At 43.5% G+C, this 24,482-nt stretch overlaps 1 protein-coding gene across 3 annotated transcripts in view; it reads left to right on the top strand.

The window, feature by feature from the left end:
- Positions 1-23,966, top strand: part of Scaper (S-phase cyclin A associated protein in the ER) — a 315,920-nt gene extending 291,954 nt beyond the window's left edge. For all 3 annotated transcript variants that reach the window (XM_051156493.1, XM_051156492.1, XM_051156489.1), the window contains 3 exons: positions 18,515-18,706; positions 21,241-21,292; positions 23,854-23,966. In XM_051156493.1, the coding sequence (XP_051012450.1) occupies positions 18,515-18,706; positions 21,241-21,292; positions 23,854-23,957 (348 nt within the window). In that variant the 3' untranslated portion in view covers positions 23,958-23,966. The remainder of the gene's footprint in view (positions 1-18,514; positions 18,707-21,240; positions 21,293-23,853) is intronic.
- Positions 23,967-24,482: the final 516 nt, after the last annotated feature.

Below are 24,482 nucleotides of genomic sequence, written 5' to 3'. Positions count from 1 at the left end.
TTGTATTCTATTTTATGTATTTTTTAATTTGTGTGTTTGTGTATAAATCAGAGAACAGTGTGTGGAAGTCAGTTCTCTTTTCCCACCGTGTGAGTTCTGGGAACTCAGGCTTGGCAGCAATCACTTTACTGGCTGAGCCATCCCACTGCCCTTTGTGGAGTTTTATTTTGTTTATATTTTATTTGCCATGCTAGGGCTTGAAATAAGAGCATCATACATGGCAGGCAAGTACTTTTCTGCTGAGCTTTACACCCCTGGCTTCAGTTGTTTGAGAATGGCAGTTAATGTGGAAATAGAGTGCTTGCCTAGCCATTTCCAGAAGCACAATCCAGCTTTTAGAGAGCTCAGAACTGGCCTAAGTCCTGCTCAAACATCCTTATCTTCCTCTTGATCTTTCGCAAAGACAGGTGGTCCATGCTGGGTCACACCTACTTGGTACACTCCACTGACCTTATCTAGTCCATGCGCTGCATTGGGGTGGGAGTGAAGAGTGTCCGTCACTCCAGGCTTCCTGTTCTCCCAGTGTCAGCACCTCATTTTTCACCTGCCACATAAGCATTCACCTTTCTACATTTTCTTCCTTATGGTAGCTATAGTTCCTTTCATAAGATGGAAGTGCATCATGTCTAAAGAAAATCCCAAGAATTTCAATAATATAACCATTTTTGGAGCCAGGTTATTCTCAATATTATAACACCAAAGAAAAACATGAGACCAGAAGGACAAAAATGGATCATTAAAAGTAATAATTGCCTAAATATATAAGTCAGTGATGTGCCTGCTATTAGAACAGAGAAGTCTGCCAGCCACCATATCTGGCTATGTATAGTGAAAGTCACCCCTTCACAGGATCCAAACAAAAAGACCTTTCACTTGCCTCATCATTTGTGGCTTTTCCTACACAATTTTAGTGCAGTATCATATGCTCAGTGTGTGTGTGTGTGTGTGTGTGTGTGTGTGTGTATTCCACAAACTACCTGAGAGGTCCTAAGAAACTCCTGGATGGACAGTGGCTGCCTTGCCAAGGAACAAAGTGGAGTTGACAGTAGGCAGTGCAGGAATTTACATGCAGCTTCAAGCCTGAATACTTAGAGCAAGACCTTAAGATTGTCACATTTCATTGTGCAAGGACCATCATGGGGTTGCTTCCTGATATGTGACACAGTTGTTCCAGGTGCTCCTGCTGTGGCTGACACAGTAGCAGGAGAGGAGGCTCTAAATAGGCTCTGGATGAATCTGCAATTGAAAATTTGAATTTAACTTAATCATATAAAAAGTCAAATGCCATAGTGACTCTGAGCATAGGCTCCAAGGTCAGCTGGCTTTGACACCCTAGCTCATGACCCTGCGCAAGCTGCTGAGCCTCAGATTTCTTACTTCAGTGGTTGTTAGCCACAAGGGTGACATAAGATTAATAACTTACATGTGTATTTTAAAACTAGGCCCAGCTTCAGAGCATCAGAAGACGGACAAAGGATTGCCCAACCCAGGTCCCTTTGCCCAGTGTTCAGAGTGTTCAGTAGGGCTCACAGGCCTCAGCTATCTATCTTTTGCTCACTTAAAAATCTGTTGGGGTGTCACATGTGCCCAAAATTAGAAGAACTCTTGTCAGTTTAATTCACAAGTGATAATTAATCTTTTTTTTTTCTGAATCTATGCTTTCGGTCATAGAGGAACTTTTAAAATAAAATACCCAGAGATAGGCTGTAAGGTCTAGTCTTTACTCAAGGTCTCCTGAAATAAGTAAACTTTATATTGCCATTGTCAGTCCCCAAAGAAGCTGTAATGGCTTCTCTAGTATCCTTCTATATCTGTGTGGCTCTGGGCAAATCACTGCCCATCTCTAGACTTCAGTTTCCTGTTTATAAAAAGAACTAGGTAGGCCAGCAAGATAGCTCATCAGGTAAAAAGTGCTTGCTTCCTCCAGCTCTAGCAGAGATGAATTTACACTTCTAAGATGAATTACTAAGCTATGGCCAGAACAGCATTCAGATAAGTTTAATTATTTTCATTTTGTTAATGTGTGTGTGTGTGTGTGTGTGTGTGTCGTTTGTGTCTGTGTGTGTGTGTCTGTCTATGTGTACACACACATGCATGTGGGTACTTGAGAATACCAGAAAGGAACATAGGGTCTCTTGGAACTGGAGTTACAGGCTGTTACGAACTACATGACAGGGATACTGGGAAGCAAACTCAGGTCCTCTAAAAAAGCAGCAAGTGCTCTTCCGTGCTAAGCCCTAAGGATAACAATCACAAATCCTCTAGTTTCACTGGCTGTCTGGCTGTTCCTCAAGCACATCTCACCATCTCTCCACTCAGACCTTCATCCTTGCTGCTTCTTGCCTAGAATCTACCTCTCAGACATCAGCATAATTTCTGTTGTTCACTTCCAAAAGTATTGTGCTTACCCGTCCTGTTAGAATCTCTGCTAAGGTTCTGACCTGTGGACCAGGCACGCAGTTACTGTTTTCAACTCCCATGCTTTTATTTTCCTTCACTCATTTAGTACCCCCAATACTCATTTATTTTATCTGTTTTGTTTTGTCTTTTTGCCCTGCTAAAATGTTAAGTACTTAAGAACAAAAGTCCTCATTAGTGGTACATATTACAGTGCCAGGCACATAGGATAACTATGTCCTGAATAAATATTGGATGGTGAGATGGCAAAAGTCTCTCTCTGTATGTGATGGTCCAGATTTTGAAAGATCCATTACTTCCATTTACTGACCAAATCTCCTAAACTTTTAGTTGAAACTTTCTTTTTAAAAAAAAAATATTTATTTATTATTTATACAGTATCTGCCTGCATGTGTGCCTCAAGGACAGAGAGGGCACCAGATCTCATTATAGATGGTTGTGAGCCACCATGTGGTTGCTGGGACTTGAACTCAGGACCTTTGGAAGAACAGCCTGTGCTGTTAACCTCTGAGCCATCTCTCCAGCCCCAGTTGAAACTTTCTTTAGCCATTTCTTTGGTATTATAATATATCTTCCTAAAAGAAATGTCATAGCTGTAACTGCTGGCTTTGAAATCCAAAGGAAACTATGTGGCTAGCCTTGTATTTGAAAAAGCAACAGTGTCAGGAGCTTTAAAGAACAAGGCTCCTACCTCACCCTCTACTCTCACAGAGTGTGTCTGGCCTATGGCAGGCTGAGTGTTGGTTTCCAGGCTATGACAGAGACAGTTCCCTAGCTCATGAGGTCATTGTTAAAATTAACTATTACCTTGTTAGCTAGGTCACAGTTTGTTTGCTCATGCTGTGAAGTAGTAGTTCTGCTTTTGAGGTGGGTCCTTTCTCCCCAGATTGGTGGCAGTATCACAACAAATCTACTCTAGCTTTGTGTGGTTGGATTAAGAAGAAGCTTTTTGCTGGGCCCGGGGGCACACCCTTGTTTTTAATCCCAGCACCTGGAGCAGAGGCAGGCAGATCTCTGTGTATCCGAGGCCAGCCTGGTCTACCAAGTGAGTCCAGGACAGCCAGGACTACAGACAAAAAAAACCCTGTGTGTGGGGGTCTAGGTAAGCACCAAAAGGCTTCAGCAGCCCCACCTCTGTACCTTTATTGGTTGGCAGCCCTGCCTCTGTACCTTTATTGGTTGGCAGCCCCGCCTCTGTGCCTTTATTGGTTGGCAGCCCCGCCTCTGTGCCTTTATTGGTTGGCAGCCCCACCTCTGCCCTTCCTGGTGGGCAGCCCACATGACCTTGCTCTTGGTCTGGCTGTGCTTATTCCCTTTCCTCAGCAGACATTGCACATTTTTGGCATCTCGAGTTTCCGGGGTCTCCACACCTTCAGCTCCACTCTTAAAGCTCAAGGACTGCCACTGGGATTCTGGCCTTGCTGCAAATTTCTTGGTCTTCTAGGCTTTCCTTTGAAATCTTGATGGAAGCCTCCTCGACCCAACAGTTCCAGTTTACCTTCAAGACCAGCATCTCTTGGGCAATCATAAGGTCAAACAGTAATGACCCTCCCCCAGCCTTGGACTGTGACTACAGTAGATTCAAATTCCGGGGTGTTGGGGCCGGGGTGGGCTGGATCTGGATAAATAAATCCTGAGACATCCTTGGGTGTGCAGGATGCGACAAAGCTCTCTCCTTAGAGCAAAAGCTTTCAAGTGAGTTTACCCTTTTATACTCCTGGCCTTGGAAAGGGTAGGGTCCTTTTTATTTCTGAAGTATCTTCAAGACATCTTTAGTATTTTAATGATATGACTATGCTTAATAACTATGTCTTCCTTGCTAACAACTTTAAATGTGTCCCTTTTTCTAGCCAGTCCACAAACTTCTCAGAAGTTTCCCCACTTCTTTTTGCTCCCAATTCTCACTATAAAGTTGGCTAAAAGCAGGCAGTGCCACCCACAGACAACCTGAATGCTGCCTCAGAGCTTCCTCCACCAGATTCATTAATCCATCACTTTAAACTCCTCATGCCACAAAGTCTTATGGCATCCATATAATTAATGTAGGTGAGTCTTTACCAGAATGCAACAGATATGGCTTCTGGCCCAACTTGCAGGAGAGTACTTGACTCTCATCTGAAACCTCATGCACACCATCTGTAATCTCCACATTCCTGTCAACATCCTCAGCTCTTACCAGAATTGGCCACCGAGCACTCTTTGCAACATTCTAGGGCTTCTGTAGCTTACACCTCCAAATTTCCTCCAGACTAGTTCCAATGGCTCAGGAATCACATGTCAAGTTGTCACCATGACAAGCCAACCTCTTGATGCTGCGTTTCTATTGTTGGCAAGACTTTTTATTGGATGACAAAATACCCTAGACCCAATCCTCCCTAATCCCCCAGAATTTGAGTCCACTGAGTCACAGTCCAAGCCCGGGGGAGTGCTCATTAGTGCTTGACCCAGTGGCAGACCTTTTCATTGCCCAAGTGATGCTGGTTGTGAAGGTTTGAGGCCTGTGGCAAGACATAGTGGGCATTAGGATGAAGACATGCCTACTTTTTGGCAGCCAAGAAGCAGAGATTGTACCTCTGCTAGTGGGCTTCTTTCTTCTTCCTGTCTTGTTACACATCTGGGCCCAGCCTCTGGGATGGTGCTGCTCACTCAGAGCGTGTCCTCCCAACTCTGAGTTAATCAGAGAACAACACACACACACACACACACACACACACACACACACACACACACACACACACACACACACACACAAATACTTTTCTAATGTCCTCAGAAGCTCTCCTTTGCCACCTCATAGTACCTGATAGGCTGGAATCCTCACTAGGTCCCTGCTTTAAGGGATTAACAGTTTGCTCTTGAAGCTTGATGAAAAGACGGGCTTCGGCCATGAATGTATTCTCAGCTGTTCCCTTTTCTACCTCTGTAATCCTAGGCAAGCCACTCACCTTCCCAGGGTGTATGTATATCCTTATCTGTGATATATAGATCATATTAATAACATGCCATGTGTTTTTTTTTTTTTAATGCACAGTGAGTTAAATCGGTTACTTAACAATTAGCACATTCCCTGGCCCGGAGCAAATGCTAGCCTGTAATATTGTTAAAACTATTGTCATTCCCCCCCAGAGTCCCTGCTCCTAATGAGAAAAGCCCCAGTATCCATTCAAGCCCCTCTGACACTTAATACCATCTTAAGTAGGTTATCTCTGCTGTCAGAGTTTGTTCTCCCATCTGCTGAGAAGATGGAGAAAGCTCTGAGTCTCCTGCCTCCAGGTTCCTCTGCCGGTCCAAAGGATGGGGCTGTCTTCCCATGGCTGGGCCTCTGGGCTGTTCATACACTGCTCTGACCCAGCCAACAAGGAGTCCCAGGATAGTCAGTCTGGCTCTGGCCACCAGGCTGCCTTCCCAAGAGGCATGGCTGGTTCAGCTGAACCTGCCTGACAACTAGTCAGCACATGCTTGTCTGGAGAGCAGGGAAGGTACAGAAGCAGAGGGGAGGAAGACCTCACGCCAAAATATATCTCTGTGTAGCCAGCTGAAAAGCACTGAGATTGTGTGAGGAAGAGAAACTAGAAAACGGCTCACATGAATCAATGTGAACATTTAATGGGCCTTAATTGGAACCTTATCCCACTATTCTTAGAGCCGAGAGATGAAAGCAGAAGAAATCTGAGAGACCATTTATTTTACTTGAGAAAGCAGTAAACTGAAACTACAAAAAGATTTGACTACTATTATATTTTTATGATTAAATAAAATTGTCATAGACTAGTGCTGGTGAGCCCGTAAATGCTCCATGGAATGCACCCAGAGTTTCTGGCAGCTGCTAGGTTATGGCCAGGAACCCTGTCAGCCCATGCTTTGCATCTGGTAGCCCTGCCCTTCTCACACCACACAGCAGCTTATGGGAAGCAAAGTTACCCAGCTCTCCTGGCGAGGGTCACTGCAGCATTTGTTTCTTAAGGAGTTACTAAATTCTGTGCTTCCAGCAATCTCTTCCCCATCCCTACACCCTGCCATGTATAACAGGGCAGGATCTCTCAGTCTCTCTCCTCTCTCTCTCTCTTTCCTTCCTCCCTCTCTGTATATATATTTTCTATGTCATATGTATGTGTATACTTTATTTTTTCATAGAGAAACAGTTTTTAAATATCAGATCCTAGGCTCTAAGGTTTGAATTGGCATATTTCATATAATAACTTCTTTTACTTTTTTAAATAATATATTCTAAACCCACCCCCCTTTACCATTTTTATATGTAGTATCTAGAAGTGTGGTCATTGTAAGGTGTGTCCATGTGTGCCTGCTTATAACACAGGACAGGATGATGTCCAGGAACTTGGAGACCTTCAAAGATCATCCAGCCAACTCCCCTGTGGCCAGACAGGAAGAGACTTGCTTCCTGCCTTAGAGCTAGTTCTCCTGATTCTCTGTCTAGAGATTTCCCTCACACTACTCCATCTTGGTATCAAGTGGGGTATGGAGACATAGGCACATAGAAAATAAAAATTGGTCCCTCAAATTGATTATGATCTGTTGAGTCCACATAATTTCCAAGGCCAGTGCTCTATCAGCAGGCCTCCTTCTCAGATGTGAATTAAACAAAAGCAGGATTTAGGTATTCTCCGACAAACCATAGAATCAGCAGGTCTTAGTGTTGGCCAACTGTGTAAAGTAAGCTAGCACAAACTTCTGCAGTTGGATGCATTTGAAAGAAATTGAAAATGTGCTTCTTTTAAACTATAGCTCTTTTCCTCATAGAAGATTTAAGAAATAATTAAAAAAAAAAAAAAAAAAAAAAAGAAGCTCTATCATGTAACAAAAGACCAGAGGGTGATTTATTTTGGGGGAAATGCCAATATTGTGAATTTTGTGGCCTTTTAAACATTTACCAGTCATTCCTTCTCTTGTTTATCAGCTTTTACTAAATGCCCACCATGTTTTAAACCATGTGCAAAGAGATGCAGAAGTGCCTACAGTCCACGCTGTTTTGTGAGGAGTCTACAGGCCAGACACATAAGTGCTGAGCTACTTTAGCAAACATCGCAAGAGGCCTGCAATCACTGGGGACTGCTCAAGACATGCAGGATGATGGGAAACAAAATAGACCATGTCTTTGCCCTCGTGTTGCTGATGTTTTGAAGAGTGAAGTTCAAACAGAAAAATTTAAATAGCTCAGGTCTATGATAGAGACACTCCACAATAGAAGCAGTGCTTGTGCTAGTACATAAAAGCAAAACAGAGGTTCCTGGGTCACACAGGGAATGTGCATAAGGAAGAACATAAGCAAAGGTACTGAGGTATGAACTAGCCTACAGGTGCAAGGAACTGCAGGCTGGTCACTGTGGACGAAACTTAGCATGTGAGAGAGGGCAAGAGCTAAGCCTGAGATGAGGCACAGCCCAGGTCATGAGGGACCAACATGACAAGGAATGAGATTGAGGAGCCTGATGTTGTTAGCATGTGGCTCACAGTCCAGCACTTGGAGAATGGGTAGGTTAGTTGTCAGATCTTGGATGCCCAACATCCAGGCCTGGTCCCAATAGTCCTGAGTCATTACTCTCCTCTGCAGAAGCTGAGAAACCTGGCCCAGAGGCTCTCTCCTAGTCCTCTGCTAGTGACACCAGCAGATGACTGACTTTCCTCTGGATGCTAATTAAGGGCCTTCTCAGTTTCCCCACCAGAACATAGAAAGACAGCCACTTACCCTCTTTACACAAAAAAAAAAAAAAAACCCACCTATCTCTAGGGTCACCTGGTTTCTACTATCTAGGAGAGGCCAAGTCCCCAGCTACTGTAAGTTTGTTTCTCTTGACCTGAGATTGCTCTCTCTATTTTCTCTCCTCTCTCTTCCTCCTTCCTGGATTCTCTACTGCTGCTCCACAGCGGAGAATCCAGGACCACCACTAAGAAGGTGCTGCTCAGAGACTGAAACCTTTCTAAGATTTCTACAGTTAACCCCAGCCTAGAAATATCTGTGGAAGAGCCACGGTTCGAAAGAAAGATAATTGTTGTGGAACTAGACAAAGGAACACTTGGGTTTCTTTGCTTTCATTTTGATTTGATATGATTTGATATGTAGGTGAATCTCATTTTTCTACTGGGTTGTTAAAGTCGCCACTCCCACCCTACTCCACAAGGCATCAGATTAAACAAACAAGGTGTGTGTGTTTGGGGCATGCCTTTTTCTTTTTCTTTCTCTTTTTCTTTTTCTTTTTAATGTAGAAGTTACTGGCCTCTAGGACATTTTGTCATATTGCTCCTGTCATAAGCCTGGGTTCCAGGTGTGACAAATTGGCAAGAGCAGCAACTGCCAAACTTGGCCACCACAGCTGCTACCTCTTTCCTCCAACATTGTGCAAGCCCAGGTTTGCAGAGAGGAATGCACCAACTACTTTGTTTCTGCTCTGCTAGAAAAATATTCTTTGTTCCAATGATTTACAGACTCTTTTAGCTGTCTGTTTTAATGAATTTAAATGTCTAGACACCTATTTTTGCCCCTGTGTTGGGGACATCTTGTCTCTAACAAGAAAAGGAAAAAAACAAATTGGGACTCTTAGGCACAAGGAATGTGCCCTGGTGAGATGTAACTGTTTGCATTCACCCCTCTCTACTCCATTTGCCCCACCACACGGGGGGGGGGGGGGGGGGCAGAACAACTTTGACAGAACAACTTTCAATGCGTGTTGAACAAAACTTGTTCTCCCATGTGCCCCCTTCCCCACTACACACACATACACACACACCTGACTCCCTATACCACTGTGCCAAGATGCCAAAGAGCTCTATCATCTCTCCTTACAGACTGAAAGACAATATTAGCTGAGAGCCTTGAAGGCCCCCATGGTGAGCAGACCCTGGGCTCTGATGTGGTAGATACAAGCTCCTGAAATAACTTAGAATCAAAACTAATTTATAGCTTGGTTTTAGAACCCAAAATTCATTCACTCTTTTTCCAAATAGTTGGGGGAGAGCTCTCATTTACCAGGCCCTGCACTAGGCATGATGACGTGTAGCAGTGGCACAGGGTAGCTCTTGTCCTCAGCACAGTCTGGAGACTTCTACCAACTGGGGTTCACTATAGTCTATGTTAGCCTGAATAACTGCTCTATATCCAGAGCAAGATCCGTCTATCTTACTCTTTGCTCTGGTTTTTTATTTTATTTTATTTGTATGTGTTGGAATATTTTGTGTGCATGTGTATCTGTGTACCACATGCATGAACATGCCCATGGGATCCACAAAGAATGCTAAATCCCCTTGGACTAGAGTTGCAGGTGGCTGTGAGCTGACATGTGGGTGCTGGAGATTGAGCCTGAGTCCTCTGTACAAGCAGCCGTTGTTGGGCTGGAGAGATGGCTCAGAGGTTAAGAGCACTGACTGCTCTTCCAGAGGTCCTGAGTTCAATTCCCAGCAACCACATGGTGGCTCAGACAATCTATAATGTGATCTAATGCTCACTTCTGGCCTGCAGGTTTACATGCAGGGAAAGCACTGTATGCATAATAAATAAACAGGTTAAAAAAAAAACAGCCACTGTTAACCAGTGAGCCATCTTTCTGGCCCTGGTAATTTTCTCTTACAGTCAGTAACAGATATAGGGTTCAGGTGACAATAAATATTTAGAAACTTGCCCTAGGTCCTTCTTGGGGATAAACAAAACAAAGAACAATAACAAACCTCTACAAATAAAACAAAGTACAGAGCTTTCTATGACCACTCCTAAGTAGGGAGTTTAGAATCCCTCTATGGAAATAGATAAACCAGAACATGATGGGTTTCTATCCTATTTCTGGTTTTTTGTTGTTTTTCGTTTTGTGGCTCCTTAGAACTGTAGATTTTACTCCAGCACGTGTAGATTGCATCCAGTATGTATAGGGGCAGTCAAGAAGCAACACACAACACGTCTGCAGTTTATTGCTCACTGCTGTCATTTTGATACGGTCAGGGAATATACTATTTCCTCTCCCCCAAAAGAAGCTAACCAGAGTACCTTTAAAACATAATGTGTTTGATATTAACTACTTACAGTCACTTTTAAAGAAACATTTTTACTTCCTGCCTTCTTACATCATATTGATTTGTTATATAGCTTTTCTGCCTTAAGGAATTAGTTTCTTCTGAAATGTCAGGTATGTGAGGATCATCGTGCATGTAGAAGTAAGTAAAAATAATTAATTATAATTAATAAGATATTTTACCATAATATAGTCATGCTCTCAAGACCAAATCAGAAAGAGGTGTTTCCTCTTACGTCAAATGCTTCCTGACAACTTGCTGAGTTTTCATTTCTGAAATCATTTCAATCCTCACTTCTTTTGTGTCCCCATTGCTTCTTTCTGTTGTCAGTTTTACCTGCTGTTCTGTTGCACTCTTCTTAATGTGTTGGTTCTTAGCTGCTGGAGACCAGAAGCTCTATTCTATTAGGCTGCATTTTGAAGTGTGAATTGCTACACTGTGTTGAGTGTGCACAAGTTCCTGTGGTCACTGCCTGAATCATGTAAGAGGATGGTCTAATCTGTAACAATAGAGAGGTCTCTGACTCGGCCAGTACCATTGCCCAATGCTGAGCTGTGTAGATGCTCAGTAAATACCTGGTGATCTCATCTCTCTGTTCAGAGGCCTGCTTACATCCTTCCTTCCTTGCTCTGGCTGCAGCCCACATGGTCACAGTTGGAGAAAGGGGGTCCTCCAAAGGGAAAGGCAGTCAGGCTGCTTTCCACGTTTATATGACTCCAGACCTTCCTAGCCACTCTCTTAAGATCTTGGAGTGAGTGGGACAGATGCTCTCACACAGCTATGAAGTCTTCAGAGTAAACTCTGTCCTACTTTCCTACTTATACTTACTTTCTGTCTCTTCCTCCTCCTCCTCCTCCTCCTCTTCTTTCTCCTTTTTCTCCTCCTTCTATTCAGATTTTTAACAAAGTTTTTACCAGGGCCATACCAAGTATTAATATTTTAGATATATTTTCTGTGAATATAATTAAAATTAAGACCAAAGATAAGGCTTGGGGTGAGCATTGCCTAGAAAGAGAACAATTGCTGCTCAAAGTCACAAGTTTTTTACTCAAAAGTTGAGAGGCCCCAATCAGGCCACACACTGGCAAAGGATGTGTGAACTCTCATTTACATAAATAATTCATCACCAATTTACCAATTAAATTTTTCACATAAAGTGTGTCAGCCTGAAAAATATGGTAGGAGGGCTGCAGAGAGAACGTTTGCCCAGCCCCCAGCCCAATAACACTACCACAAACTGTTTTTACTGAAATAAATGTACTAAAAGGTGACGATATTGGGATAAAGATAAAGGTTTGTGGATTAGAAAAAGTATGTTCCCATAAAGTTTACAAGAATATCTCTAAAGTGAATAAAAACCTGAAAGTCGTTTAGCATTTGTTTACTAAGAGGCAAGTCTCTATAGTTGTCACAGAGATTTCCAACAGAAGAGGAGGGCACCTTGCTGAGTGCTGGGGAATTAGCAGTGCAGCAGGATAGAATACCTGAGGAGCCAGAGGCAGCTAAGTCCTAATGGCATAGCAGTTGCATATTTAAAGTGCAAATCACAGCACTGGAGAGGTGGCTCAGCAATTGAGAACACTAACTATTCTTCAGAGGACCCAGTTTCAATGCCTAGCATCCCAGGGGATTTGACATCTCTTCTGGCCTCTGCCAAAACCAGCTACACATGTATAGACATATATCCAGGCAAAGCACCCATACACATAAAATAACAATTGAAATGTGTTAATATGCCAATTGCTCATATTTAAAGTTGTTGAGTAGATATTTTCAGTAGGATGTGTTATCAATGTCCATATTGGGCATTTACATATGTCCAAAATATGTATATATGAGAGACAGAGGCAGGGTTTATAGGCATTGGAACCCTACAGTCCTGCTCTGGTAGGTGGCTAGGTGCTCAGCCGTGGCAAGGCAGTGCTTATTTTGGAGTCACATGTTCCAACTGTTCACTCCTTGGAGTCCTGCTCCATTGCCACATTAATAAAACTGATCATTTGAAACGAGCCCTTGGCATAGCCCAGCACATAGCCAAGAACTGGTCGTGTGACACTGAGCCAAGAAAAGTGTGTGTTTCAGAAGAAAGGCCTTCCACCTTAGCTTAATCTGGGTATGTTGGTTGGTTTAAACTGTTTAGAATGGCGATGATGGGTCATGCTCATCTTTATCTGGACTGACACTGTCATACAAGACACCACTGACTGACGGCCAGTCCCAGCTCCAGCCCAAACTGGCTAGGAACTTTTAAACTTGTTGAAGCTTGATTATAACAGCAGTTGTCCTCCCACCTCAGTGTTGGCCTCAGGTGTGGATAGACAGACTAGGCCCAGGGCCTCCTGAGTACTGTCTCAGCTGAGCCAGAGGATGCTGAGGTTCCGGCAGTGCCCTAGACAACCTTGAGCTCCTTCATCCCTCATAATACACCAGTGTTACCCAGTCCATAAAGGGGAGACCTTTTCTAGATCTCTCCCTGTAACCAGATCAGAATTCCCTAGTTGGTGCTGGGGTCCTTGAGACTATCAGTTCTGGCATACCTCTAGACACTGTGGCTCAGAGTACCACAAAATCCAATCATTTTGCTGTTTGTTGCTAGGGTGGTGGGTAAGGGATATGGGTAGTTTTGATACTTCTCAGCCCAGGCTGACCTTGAACTTCTGACCCTCCTTCTGTAACTCCCCAAGTGCTGGGGTCACAGGTGTGCACCACTGCACCTGGGGGAGCTGATTTTCATGGCTCTGCTGCTTCGGATTTCTTCCAGCACTTGCGGACTTCCTTAAGTATGTCAGGGGAAGCTCATCCTGGAGAGGAATTGGAAGCCAATGGCAGTTGTCCTAAGTCCAACAGAGTGCCTCAAACTCAAGTGGACAGACAGACACTGAGAGAGACAGTCTAAGCGTCTGTTGCTCTGGACTCTGACTTTCGTGGATCATGCTTACACAAGGATTTTCTTTTCAAAACTGTCAGGATGCATTTACCATTTCACCACCACAAGATCCTGGCTGGCACCCCAAGCACTGTTTGCACAGCTCTGTCCTGCACAGGCAAGGCCAGGGAGCAACCTCAGCAGTGACTGTTCAGGTGACATTAAGCCTACTGATGATTGAAGCCAGCCTCTGCCAGACCCTCTGCTCTAAGGAAATGGGGAAAGGATGCTGGAAAGCATTTGTTAGGCTGGGGGGATGGGGCCAGTGCGGGCACTGCTCCTCAGAAAACTTAGAACGGAGAACTGGTGAGATAGCCAGTATCCCTAACACTGCCTGTGCTTTGTGGGCGTGGACACATTAATGGTCTGCTTTAGACCTTGAAAGCTTCCATCCACCAGTTTTATGGAAAGGACTCTAAACTTAAATTAGCTGAGTGGTTGTATTGACCGTTACAGGGCCAGACTTAGAACCCACGGCTATCTGCAGCCAGCACTCTTGAGCCTGCATAGTGCCTGAGACGTAGCCCAGGGACAGCTGTTCACCTCTGCAGCACCTGGAGAGTGATGGGAACCCTTCTAATGGAACACTGTTCTGAGGACATTAGAATGGTAGTTTTATTGCAAGAACAATAGAGGTATCACTCTGTCCATAAGCCAAGAAAAAGCTATGTACACACATAACTAGGCATCCAGAAAGAAGGTCCTTAAGAGAGCCTGATCATGCTGGTACCCTGACCTCAGACTTCTAGCCTATAGAACTGTACGAAATATGTGTGTTGCTTATGTCCCTCCAGTCTATGGTGTTTTGCTGTGGTCAGCTAAGACAATCTGATACTGAACCTGTGAGTTTCTTCTCTCCACCAAAACTTCCTTCACCTACAACTGTGACGTGCCTGCATGTGATCCAGCCTTCCAAGTACACTCCACCTGTCAGTATGGCTCCTAGAGAGCCCGGGAGAGGAACGCTCCTCCCACAACACAGCATCCTCCACACTCCTTGTATCGCGATTGCTTGTATAAATACCTCGTCTCCCACAAAACTCAAACCAATGTCAAACCAATCCTGCCTAGCATGTGGCATCTTCGCTGAGTGTGAGGAAAAACTCTTTCTTCTCTTTTGTTCCTATGGCATCAGTATATCAGTTGGCATGGGACACATACCACAAATGATGCCTGAAGTTAGCATTCTCTATTTGGTGCCAGAGGCCTACTGGGTGGCCAGGGTCCAAAGCAAATTAAAGAGCCACCAAGTTCAGCTGGCTCTGGTGGCACATGTCTTTAATCCCAGCACTCAAAAGGCAGAGACAAGAGGATATCTGTGAGTTCCAGGCCAGCTTGGTCTACAAAGCAAGCCTAGGCCAGCCAGAGCCACACAGAGAAATTCTGTCTAGAAAAAACAAAACAAAACAAAAGGACCACCAAGTTCACTAGACTAGTCTATCATATCATCATCCAAGGACACTAAAAAACATCCTGTGGGTTTCAAGGCAATTGGGTAAAAATGCAGGATTATGTCCCTGGCTTCTCCTTAAGAGACCAGAGGAGCTGTGCTGCCATGGTCCTCCCCAGAGCAGGATCAAAGGATGACTGCAAAGCCTTGAATTGTTCTCTTGTATTTTAATATAGTCAAATAGTTTTCATATTATTTTTCTCAAATTTAAAATGTAGAAATCTAAGCTTTCAATGAGAAAGAACATGTTTAAAAAAAAAAAAAAAACAGTATTAGCGGGGTGTGGTGGTGCATGCCTTTAATCCCAGCACTTGGAGACAGTCTTGAAAAACAGTATTCTCGGCCATTTTTTCTTTCTTTATTGGGGTGCATGGTAATACTGCTGTTTGTTTACTTTGTGAAATTGAGCTATTTGATTTGTGTGTGTGTGTGAGAGAGAGAGACAGACAGAGAGAGAGAGAGAGAGAGAGAGAGAGAGAGAGAGAGAGAGAGACAGGGTGTCTCTGTGTAGCCTTGGTTGGGCTGGACTTTCTTTGTAGACCAGGCTGGCCTCTACCTCCCAGAGATCCACCTACCTCTACCTCCCAGAATGCTGGGATTAAAGGCATGTGCCACCATGCCCAGCCAAAGAAAATACTTATAAAAACATTGTCTACTTTCAACCCCAAAGCAATTGAACACTTCACAAAAGGCTACTCACTAATGGATGAGTAAAGGCAGACCCCCAGATCTCCTGCTCTTTTAGCACCTATCTTATTTTATTCGTTTTTCAAGACAGGGTCTCTCTATGTAATCTTGGCTATACTGGAACTTACTACATAGACCAAGCTAGCCTTGAAGTCACAGAGACCTGCCTGCCTCAGCCTCCCAAGTGCTGAAATTAAAGGTGTGCACCACCACATCCAGCAAGCACCTATTTTATAATTATACCTAAGGTCAAGGTCACTCTCCATCTCTCTTGATCTGTTACATTTATGTATTTATTTGTGTATATATATATACACGTGCACATGTGAGTATACCATAGTGTCTGTATGCCAATCCCAGGACAACTCACAGAAGTTAGCTCTTTCTTTGACGATGTCTCCTTCACTTCTGGGTTCCAGGGATCAAACTCGGGGTGTCAGGTAATGGCAAGCACCTTTACCTCACCAGACCCCTCTTGCTGGTATTAGAGCCAACACAGCATCTGAAAACAGACAACATATTTGAAAGAGTTTCTCGATTTTACTGAGGTTGTACCTGCTCCTGAGTTGCTATCTCTAGCTGATGACTTTAGTCACCTGAGAACCATACAGCCAGGGCACTCCATATCCCTACTGCAGTGCTCTGGAAGGAGGCTCTGTGGGAACCCCTGTTAACCAGTGTATCCTAGAAGGTGGGGCTGGTGTCCTGACCAGCACTCACCTTAGTACTGGGGCGCTGTATCTAAACAAGGCAAGGGCAGGCCAGTGGTGACTTAGTTACAGCTCCATCAAGAAGGGCAACAGAAACTCCTCACTGTAAGTCTGAGCTGATTAACTCCATGTCCAGGATTCTGCTAACTTCCTACTGACTAGGGGAAATTTGGAAAGCAGTCCAGGATGACATTTGATCACCTAAGTCCTGGGAATGAGTGGGGATACGAAATAAAACCAAGGCCTAACTTCAGCCTGGTATCTTTCACCAGCCCTACCTACAACTTTCCTAGTGCTTGAAGCTTGTATTCTCAGACTTGCTTCCCTAACCCCCAGGGAAGCACTCACCTAATCCAGCCAACTGTTCCTGTCACATTTCACTGTCTGCCACCTGAATTAGCCCACAGGTCTTGGTGCACTTTCCAGACCTCCTGACACTACCTTCCTACAGTGTCTGAAATGTCTTACTGACTACACCCAATCGTGAGTAGGGTTAGGGTCTCCCCAGCCCTTACAGGTAACAAGGTTGGGACCTACCACAGGCAGTGTCATGGCTGCAGCTCCTTAACACAAGGTAACGAAACCGTGCTGTGCCCATTTGCATCTTCTTCAGTGGGAAGACCTAAAAGTGATGGCCTCCAGCAGAGTCACCCACACTGCCAGTGACATCTATAAACTCACTTCATGAGCAGGTGGTGGGTAGTCAAGTCCCCCTGGGGACACTGCTGCAGGAGGCTGAGTGCAGTGAGCTCAACTGATGGTCTCACACTGTTAATTTACCAGGACTAGCGAGCTGACGTCTTTGAGTTAACATGGTGTCTGTGCCAGCCACACTGGCCCCTTTTAATACCTTTTGAATTACTGGATCACCCAATAATGGCATTTTAACAATGATGTTTCAAAGAAAAAAAAACTAGTTCTTAATTTTTGCCGGAGGGTCGCGGGGGAGAGTTTCAATAATGACATTGTTATAAATTCTAAAGTGGTGACCATTTGGCTGTGTTACAAAATATGTAGATAATAATTAAAATAAAAGTTTAAGTGGAAGCTTTATCAATAAGGTAGATGGTAGAGCACTTTTTTTTCTAGTTGGTGTCAGAAATGGCACTGCACAGCCATGTGCAGAATTGTCACAGTGTGAGTCTTTAAAATTCCTTTTGGATTTGAAGGTATTAACAGGTCCCTATCAACATTCTTTAAAGGTTTTTGATGTCATTTTAGCTATTGAACAAAAATATGTGAACTATTACTTTGTTGATTTTGTTCTTAAACCACACTGCATTATCATCTCAGAATGTGTTCTTAAAGTATTGTTAAAAGTACTTTGAAAACTTGTAAATCCCAGTAATTTATGTTTCTCCTGCCTCTGCTGTTTCCCTCTGTCCTTCTGGTTTCAATTTGAATGCCGTCCTGTCTGGGTGTGTACCTGTAACATGGTGTTTTTCCGAGTACAATTTACAGTCCTGACCTTCCGCTTTTGCAGTGTCCCTAGCCCTCTCAGGGCCTCCTCCCATACATGAAGGGGCTCTGGGTCACCCTGCTCGTTCATATTAGAGTTGTTACTTCAAAGTTACTTGAAACAGAGCTGATTTTGGCATTTCTTAGTTTATCATTTCGGCCTAGGGAGTGAATTAGGAGAGCTTCCCTGCCAGTCCACTAATTGCATTGCCCTATTAAAGTGTGCACAGCTGTAAACCCAGACTGCTTCAGGACAACAGTCTCATTTATCTAAACAGTTCTCCTTTTAGACTCAGTGGCACTGATGGAAACCAAGATAAGGAGTAGGCATTGGAGGAAGGCTGTCAGAGCTGTGCTAGCTGGAGCCGGGCCATCCCTACGTCAGCCCCTTTGCTTTCTAGGACTTGTCTACATACGGAATCCATCTAACTGCATGCAGTGTGTGCAGTGAGCTAAGTTAGGCAGAGACTGCAGTGGGCAGGGCCGCTGCAGACCCCCTCCTACTTTGTTGGCAACAGGAGACTAGGAGACTTAGGGTGCTCTGCTGAAACTGCGCATCCTAAATTGTTCCATAGGTGGCTTTTTCCATGGAATCTGTGCCCTTCACTGTGGACTGTGACTGTTAAGCGACCACAGAATCTTTGGAGTCTTTCTTAAGTTGAGATTTTTTTAAACAATATTTTGGCTCTTTTCAAATATCACTTACATTAAAGTCTGGTAAGGAATCAAGCGTTCTTCTTCTCTTTCTTGCCTCCTTCAGCATGGTCCCTGGGTCAGACCAACAGCAGCTGACTCAACTGGCAGGCCAGCGTTTTGGCAGTTAACCCAGCTCCTTCTCTGTTGTAGGTAATTGTACAGTCCGGCCGCCACCCGACGGTGCTGCAGAAGCTCTGCCAGCTGCCCTTCCAGTATTTCAGTGATCCAAGGCTCATCAAAGTGCTGTTCCCTTCGCTCATCGCCGCTAGTCACAACAACCCCCAGAACAGGCTCATTCTGGAGCAAGAGATGAGCTGTGTGCTACTGGCCACATTCATCCAGGTACTTCTACCTAACCCCTCATTTCTTTTGTTTTTGTGGGCAAATTCATGAAACTGAAAAGTAATGGCAAGGCAGCTCTATGCTCACCCTCCAAGATGCTTTTAAATCTTCACTTATGTCTGTGATTTAATAAATAGCTTCTGAAGCCTGAAGTCACGTTCCTAGAAGCAGGGTAGAGTGTTGAATGCTTCTGCCTGGAGGATTTCAAGCAAAGAGCTTGTTTGCCATTGACAAGATGGAAACTTGTGCCTCCCAAATCTTTAACAGGACACCAGCACCCGGACATGTGTCTGCTCTTGCTTCAGAAGATAGTCACCGAAGAAAGATAAAAATCTGAGTTTATTTGAACATTTTTGAAAATAAATATGATCTGCATATGTGTACGAAGGGGAGATAAAGCCTGTTTGACTGCTTTTTGTTTTAATCTCTAAGTTTGAAGTACAACCTTGTACTGGATCCAGCTCAGTTCTGTAGCACTGAAATGAGACCCAGCGCTGCAGGAAGTGCTAACAGCGTAAGTGAGCTCACTGAGCCGCCAGAGCAGGGCCGGGGACAGTTCTGAACTAAGACTTCCATATCTGTGTGGATGATTATTTTATGAAATGCCCCCCCCCTTTTTTTTTAATGTTCCACTCTAAACTCACTCCCTGCTGCACACACTTCCTGTTCTTCCTAACAGTGAAACAGAAAGCGGGTTCTGTGTGTATTGTCCCTATGCTGGCTAGTGTGCAGATGCCTCTGTCAGAGAGTGAGTATGTGCAGCTGCCCGGGAGCCAGAGGACGGCAGAGGACTTCCCAGGCCTTCCGCATGGCAGTCAGCGCTCCTGCCTCTCTGTTACTGATAGTAAGCACAGCTAGGTCAGTGAGACTTAGAAAGAGTTACATTTGAGTCTGGGTTCTATTTTTAAAAAATGCATTTGAGTCATGTATTCAGATCTGCAAGAGCGATTTCAAACTGGCTTATGATTAAATTAAAATCTTAACACTCTTACTCTGCAAAGCCGTCAGTCACTTCAGCATGGGGCTCTTCATGGTTCTTAGAGCCTTAGCATTAGAGAAGCCAGCTCTGTAGGAAACACACGTTAGGGAACTTTGAGACAGTGATCTTTTCTGTTCGAGTTATCACTCCATGCTGGGCTCTGCTCCAGACCCTGGGCTGTACCAGTGAATAAGACAGAAAGAACCACCTTCACGACCTTTCATTAAACAACAGATGACCGAGTCGCATGACAGGTAGCAGGGAATCCTGTAAGGAAAGGCCATGGCCAGGGAGGGAGTGGAGCTCTTTATAGCTAAAGCTGAGAGGCCTCAACTGAGACAAGTTTCCATGTGTGCCATATAAGTTCTTTAAAAATACTTTTAAAATGCAGCACCCAGGAGGTTGAGGCAGGAAGATGACAGTATGGGGCCAGCTTGAACTATATAGTAAGACTGGCTCAAAAAACAAAAATATGAATGAGATCCAAATCTATATTAAAAATTGTGTATATACACACACGCCTACACACACCATTGGTGGTAATAATCACAGCTATTCCAAATAAACCATGTTTAATACAGTTTTGCTAAATGGTACAGAATTTACTTCTTTTTTAATTTAGAATAGCATTATTAGTGACACAAAATCATTTTTCTATGAGTAATTATGTTTAAGAAAATGAGTTATTTTGAATTTTAACTTATAAATGTATCATGGTTCCATATGTAGATTATTAATAATCACTAGAAAGTAATATTAAAATGAGATTATGGCCTGTCATTGGTTTCTGAACGTTTATAAGGTATATACTACATTCTTTTCAATTTCCTTCTAAAAGCAAAGTGACCAAACTTTAAGGTTTAGATGCAGAATATTCTCTTCTCTCTCTCTCTCTCTCTCTCACCTTTTGAGACACGGTTTCTCTGTGTAACAGTCCTGGCTGTCCTGGAGTATAAGGACTCTTTTTTTTTTTTTTTTTTTTTTTTTTTTTGGTTTTTCGAGACAGGGTTTCTCTGTGTAGCCTTGGCCATCCTGGACTCACTTTGTAGACCAGGCTGGCCTCGAACTCACATCGATCTGCCTGCCTCTGCCTCCCGAGTGCTGGGATTAAAGGTGTGCGCCACCACGCCCGGCAGTATAAGGACTCTTATATTTGTAGTTTTTAAAACTCTTACCAGGCATAATGGCACAGGCCAGTAATGCAAACACTCACGAGCCTGAATGAAGCAGGAAGATCACTCATTTGAGTCCAACCTGGGTTACATCAATAAGATCATAACCTCCTGTGCATCCCCCAAAAAAGCCTTTTTAAAAATCTGTTAGTGTCTTAAAATAGTACATTTGGCTTAGGTTTCCAGCTTGGGGTTATACAGTGTGGTTGTATTCTGGCCTTGGAGTGCTCACATAGGAAACTGTAGTTTCAACTTTCAAGAATCTGGCTGCCCAGCTTCATTCCCTGCTCAGATAATTCCTATGGCTGTGGTGTTTGCTTAGAAGGACCTGGTACATTCCTCTTCAGAACACTGGTCTCACCCACTTCTCTTTTCTCACACAGGACTTTGCACAGACGCCAGGTCATGTGGATAACCAGTCTTCCCATCCCAAAGGTGGGTCCCACTGAGACTAAATCTCATGTGTGTGTCAGCTAAGTAAATGGGCTTGCATCCCTTGTTCCAGAACAGCCTCAAGTATGTGAGGGTCAGACACTAAATACGTGAGGAATAAAGAAATCAACTACATCATGATAATCTACAGAGAAGCCCCTGGCGGGGGAGTACAAACCCCCTTTGTGTCCTTACCTGGTGCAAGGACTATTAAGTGCTGACAATTACTAAGGGCAGGGAAGCCAGGCATATAACACTACCATTGGGCCATACAAGTCACTCAGTCCTAACACAGGTTCCCAGTCCATGTTCAAAATAAAAGTGCCCCTGACAGTAGCTAAACCCCTGATTCAAGAACTTGACCTATTTTAAGTTTAATTTATGTATGTTGGTGTAAGGGTGTCAGATCTTGGAGTTGCAGACAGTTATGAGCTGCCATGTGGGTGCTGGGAATTGAACCCTGGTCCTTTGGAAGAGCAGGCAGTGCTCTTAACCACTGACCCATCTCCCCAGCCCCTCTTGACCTATTTTAATTGAAAATAACTGTATATTAAGAAAAATTAACATCCACTTATCAGAATTCTGGAAGTAAAGGGTCACGGGCATTCTTCCTTTTTGTTCCTGCAGAGGTGATCTCGTGATCAGAGTAGAGGTGCAGACGTTAAGCTTCACTTCATATTCTTAAATATCCTGCTACCGGCTGCAATTGAGAAGTGCAGTTTGACCTCTGGCTGTTGTAGCAGAGCCTTTGATTGATGAGACCCACTCCAGATTTTCCCAAAGTCCTCAGTGGTTTGGTAGTGTTAAGTGTTCCTCCAGAATTGGACATGGTACCACTTGCTTTTAATCCCAGCATTGGGAGGAAGAAACAGGAGAACACTTTGAAAGTCACCCTTGGCCATATAGTGAGTTTGAGGCCAATGTGGGCTACGTGAGAACCTATCTCAAAAAGTAAAATGAAGTAAAGTATATAGTAGTGGTTGTTGAGAGGCCCATTCCTACCAAGTAGGGTCCTCTAAGGCACCCACCATGAAGCCTTGACTTGGAGACAGTTTAGCTGTCATACCAAAAAAAGAAAAGAAAAGAAAAAAAACTCTACAGTAGGCAGGTGTTGCAAAGTACACAGAAGAAAATACAACAAAACTGTTACAATATCATGAAAAAATGTGAGGCTTTATTGACTCAGGTACTCAGAAAAGTAAACAGAAAACTCCACAACTTCCCAGAAATTCACATCGGCATCATAGCTAGTGTCATGTTTCTAGTAGAATCAGTGTGCAAGTTCAGTTCTGCCCTTACTCAGACACAGCCTCTTTTTGTTTTTCATAAAGCCATTACGACATGTAAAAGAAATCTGTACAGTTTGTTACTATTTCTTACAAAACAACTTTAATTTTTTAAGCATATGAAAATACTCTTTCAAATATTCTAATATATTTATTTTTAATTAACCAACTTTTTTTTTTTTGCCAGTATAACTATGTAGATGTACTTTTTCTTCTGCCCTAAAAAAGATGAGTCACCATTTAAGTGTCTGGAAAGCCAAGTCCCAGAAGTGGAAGCTGCCTCCCTTTGCTTGGTTGAGCCAAGCCAGAGGAAGTCTCAACCTTCTTTCTTTCCCGGGGTGGGGTGGGGGTGGGGTGGGCACTTCCTTTGCCTTCCTTGTGCATCTACAGCAGGCTTCACACATAGAACAGCAGTTGAACAGTTGCTCTCTGCTTTGCTCCCAGCATTATTCGTGACGGTTCATAATGTACTTACTTAAAGAAAAATGGTGGTGGGAGGGTAAAGAGATGCTCCGCGGTTAAGCACCTGCCACTCCTGCCAAAGACCAGCGCTCAGTCTCCAGCACCCACAGCAGGCAGTTCACAGCCCCCTGTAACACCAGCTCCAAGGGATCCAAAGCCTCTGGCCTCCCAGCACTCGGCAGGCAGAGGCAGGTAGATCTCTGCAAGTTACAAGCCAGCCAGGCATACACAATGAGACCTGACTCAAAAACATTAATAACAGGCTTTTAAAAGATGACATCTTACTAAGTATTTAGCTTATACCTTTTTCGTGGATGTTACTTATTTGCTTAGATTAAGTCCTCAACAAAATGCGTCTAGACATTTTGAAGTTGTTGTCCACGTAAAGCTCTGGGCATCCAAGGTTCCTGGCACCATGGAGAGGCAGTTTCTGCTTTCATATCTGCTGCCCCATGACTGTACCAGATGGGGAGCCATGTCAGCAAAGCTCTGGTGGTCACCTCTTCTCTGCTAGATAGCTCCTGAATGCCAGCTTTGAACAGTCTCAAAGTTATGCCTAAATGCATGTTTTAGACTAAGATTACTTTAGGAAAATGAAGTTACCATTAATAAGTACTTCATAATGTTTTATATATAGGTTAATGTCTGAATATGTCAGAAGCACAAACTGAATTGTGGCTAAAATACATGTTTATAACATTTATACTATAGTGATTTGCTTGAAATGTATGGTCCCATTTGCACTCTGATATCAAAATAAGTTTAATTTCTAAGCCTTCACAAGTCACTTTTTAGTTTCTCTTCTGTCTCCCTCAGGAAAACTTGGGAACCTTGGGGACTACCTGGAACTGGCTAACAGATTTCCTCAGCAGGCCTGGGAAGAAGCCCGGCAATTTTTCTTGAAAAAAGAGAAAAAATAAATGTTGTTTTTTTTTTTTTTATCTAATTCTGTATTTGAGTACCGTTGTTAGTGTTTTACATTGTTTCTTAAGGAACCCCTAGTATGTTTATACTGTTCTGCTGTAGATGTGCTCCTTTTTGCACTGTTTAAAAAGACTGCACATACTGTACTGTTCTTCCTAATTTTGAAAATTGAGTTTGTTTCATTTATGCACAATATTTTGGAGTTTGCTTACTACCATGTTGTGTAATTTGCATTTGTAATATGGGTAAAGTTAGACAAATATCATTCTTGTAATGAAGTAACACAGTTTTCAGTGTTGACTTTTCACATTAAAGCAGCACAAATTTGAGAAAGTGTTAACTCATTTATAAAGCCTGCTCTAAGTTTTTCTTCTGGAGCTGAGACCTGTGTAACTCTTTGTGTAATCCTTGGGGCTGTTTGAAGTCACAGCGCCAAACCACTGGTTGGGATAGTGGCAAATAGCACTGTGAGCTATCAGCATTGCTGAGCTAAATTTAGTCTCGAAAATAAATTTTTTTTA

The sequence above is a fragment of the Acomys russatus genome, chromosome 14 (genome assembly GCF_903995435.1).
Source record: "Acomys russatus chromosome 14, mAcoRus1.1, whole genome shotgun sequence".
NCBI classification, from domain to species: domain Eukaryota; kingdom Metazoa; phylum Chordata; class Mammalia; order Rodentia; family Muridae; genus Acomys; species Acomys russatus.
This window is presented reverse-complemented; position numbering and strand designations above follow the sequence as displayed.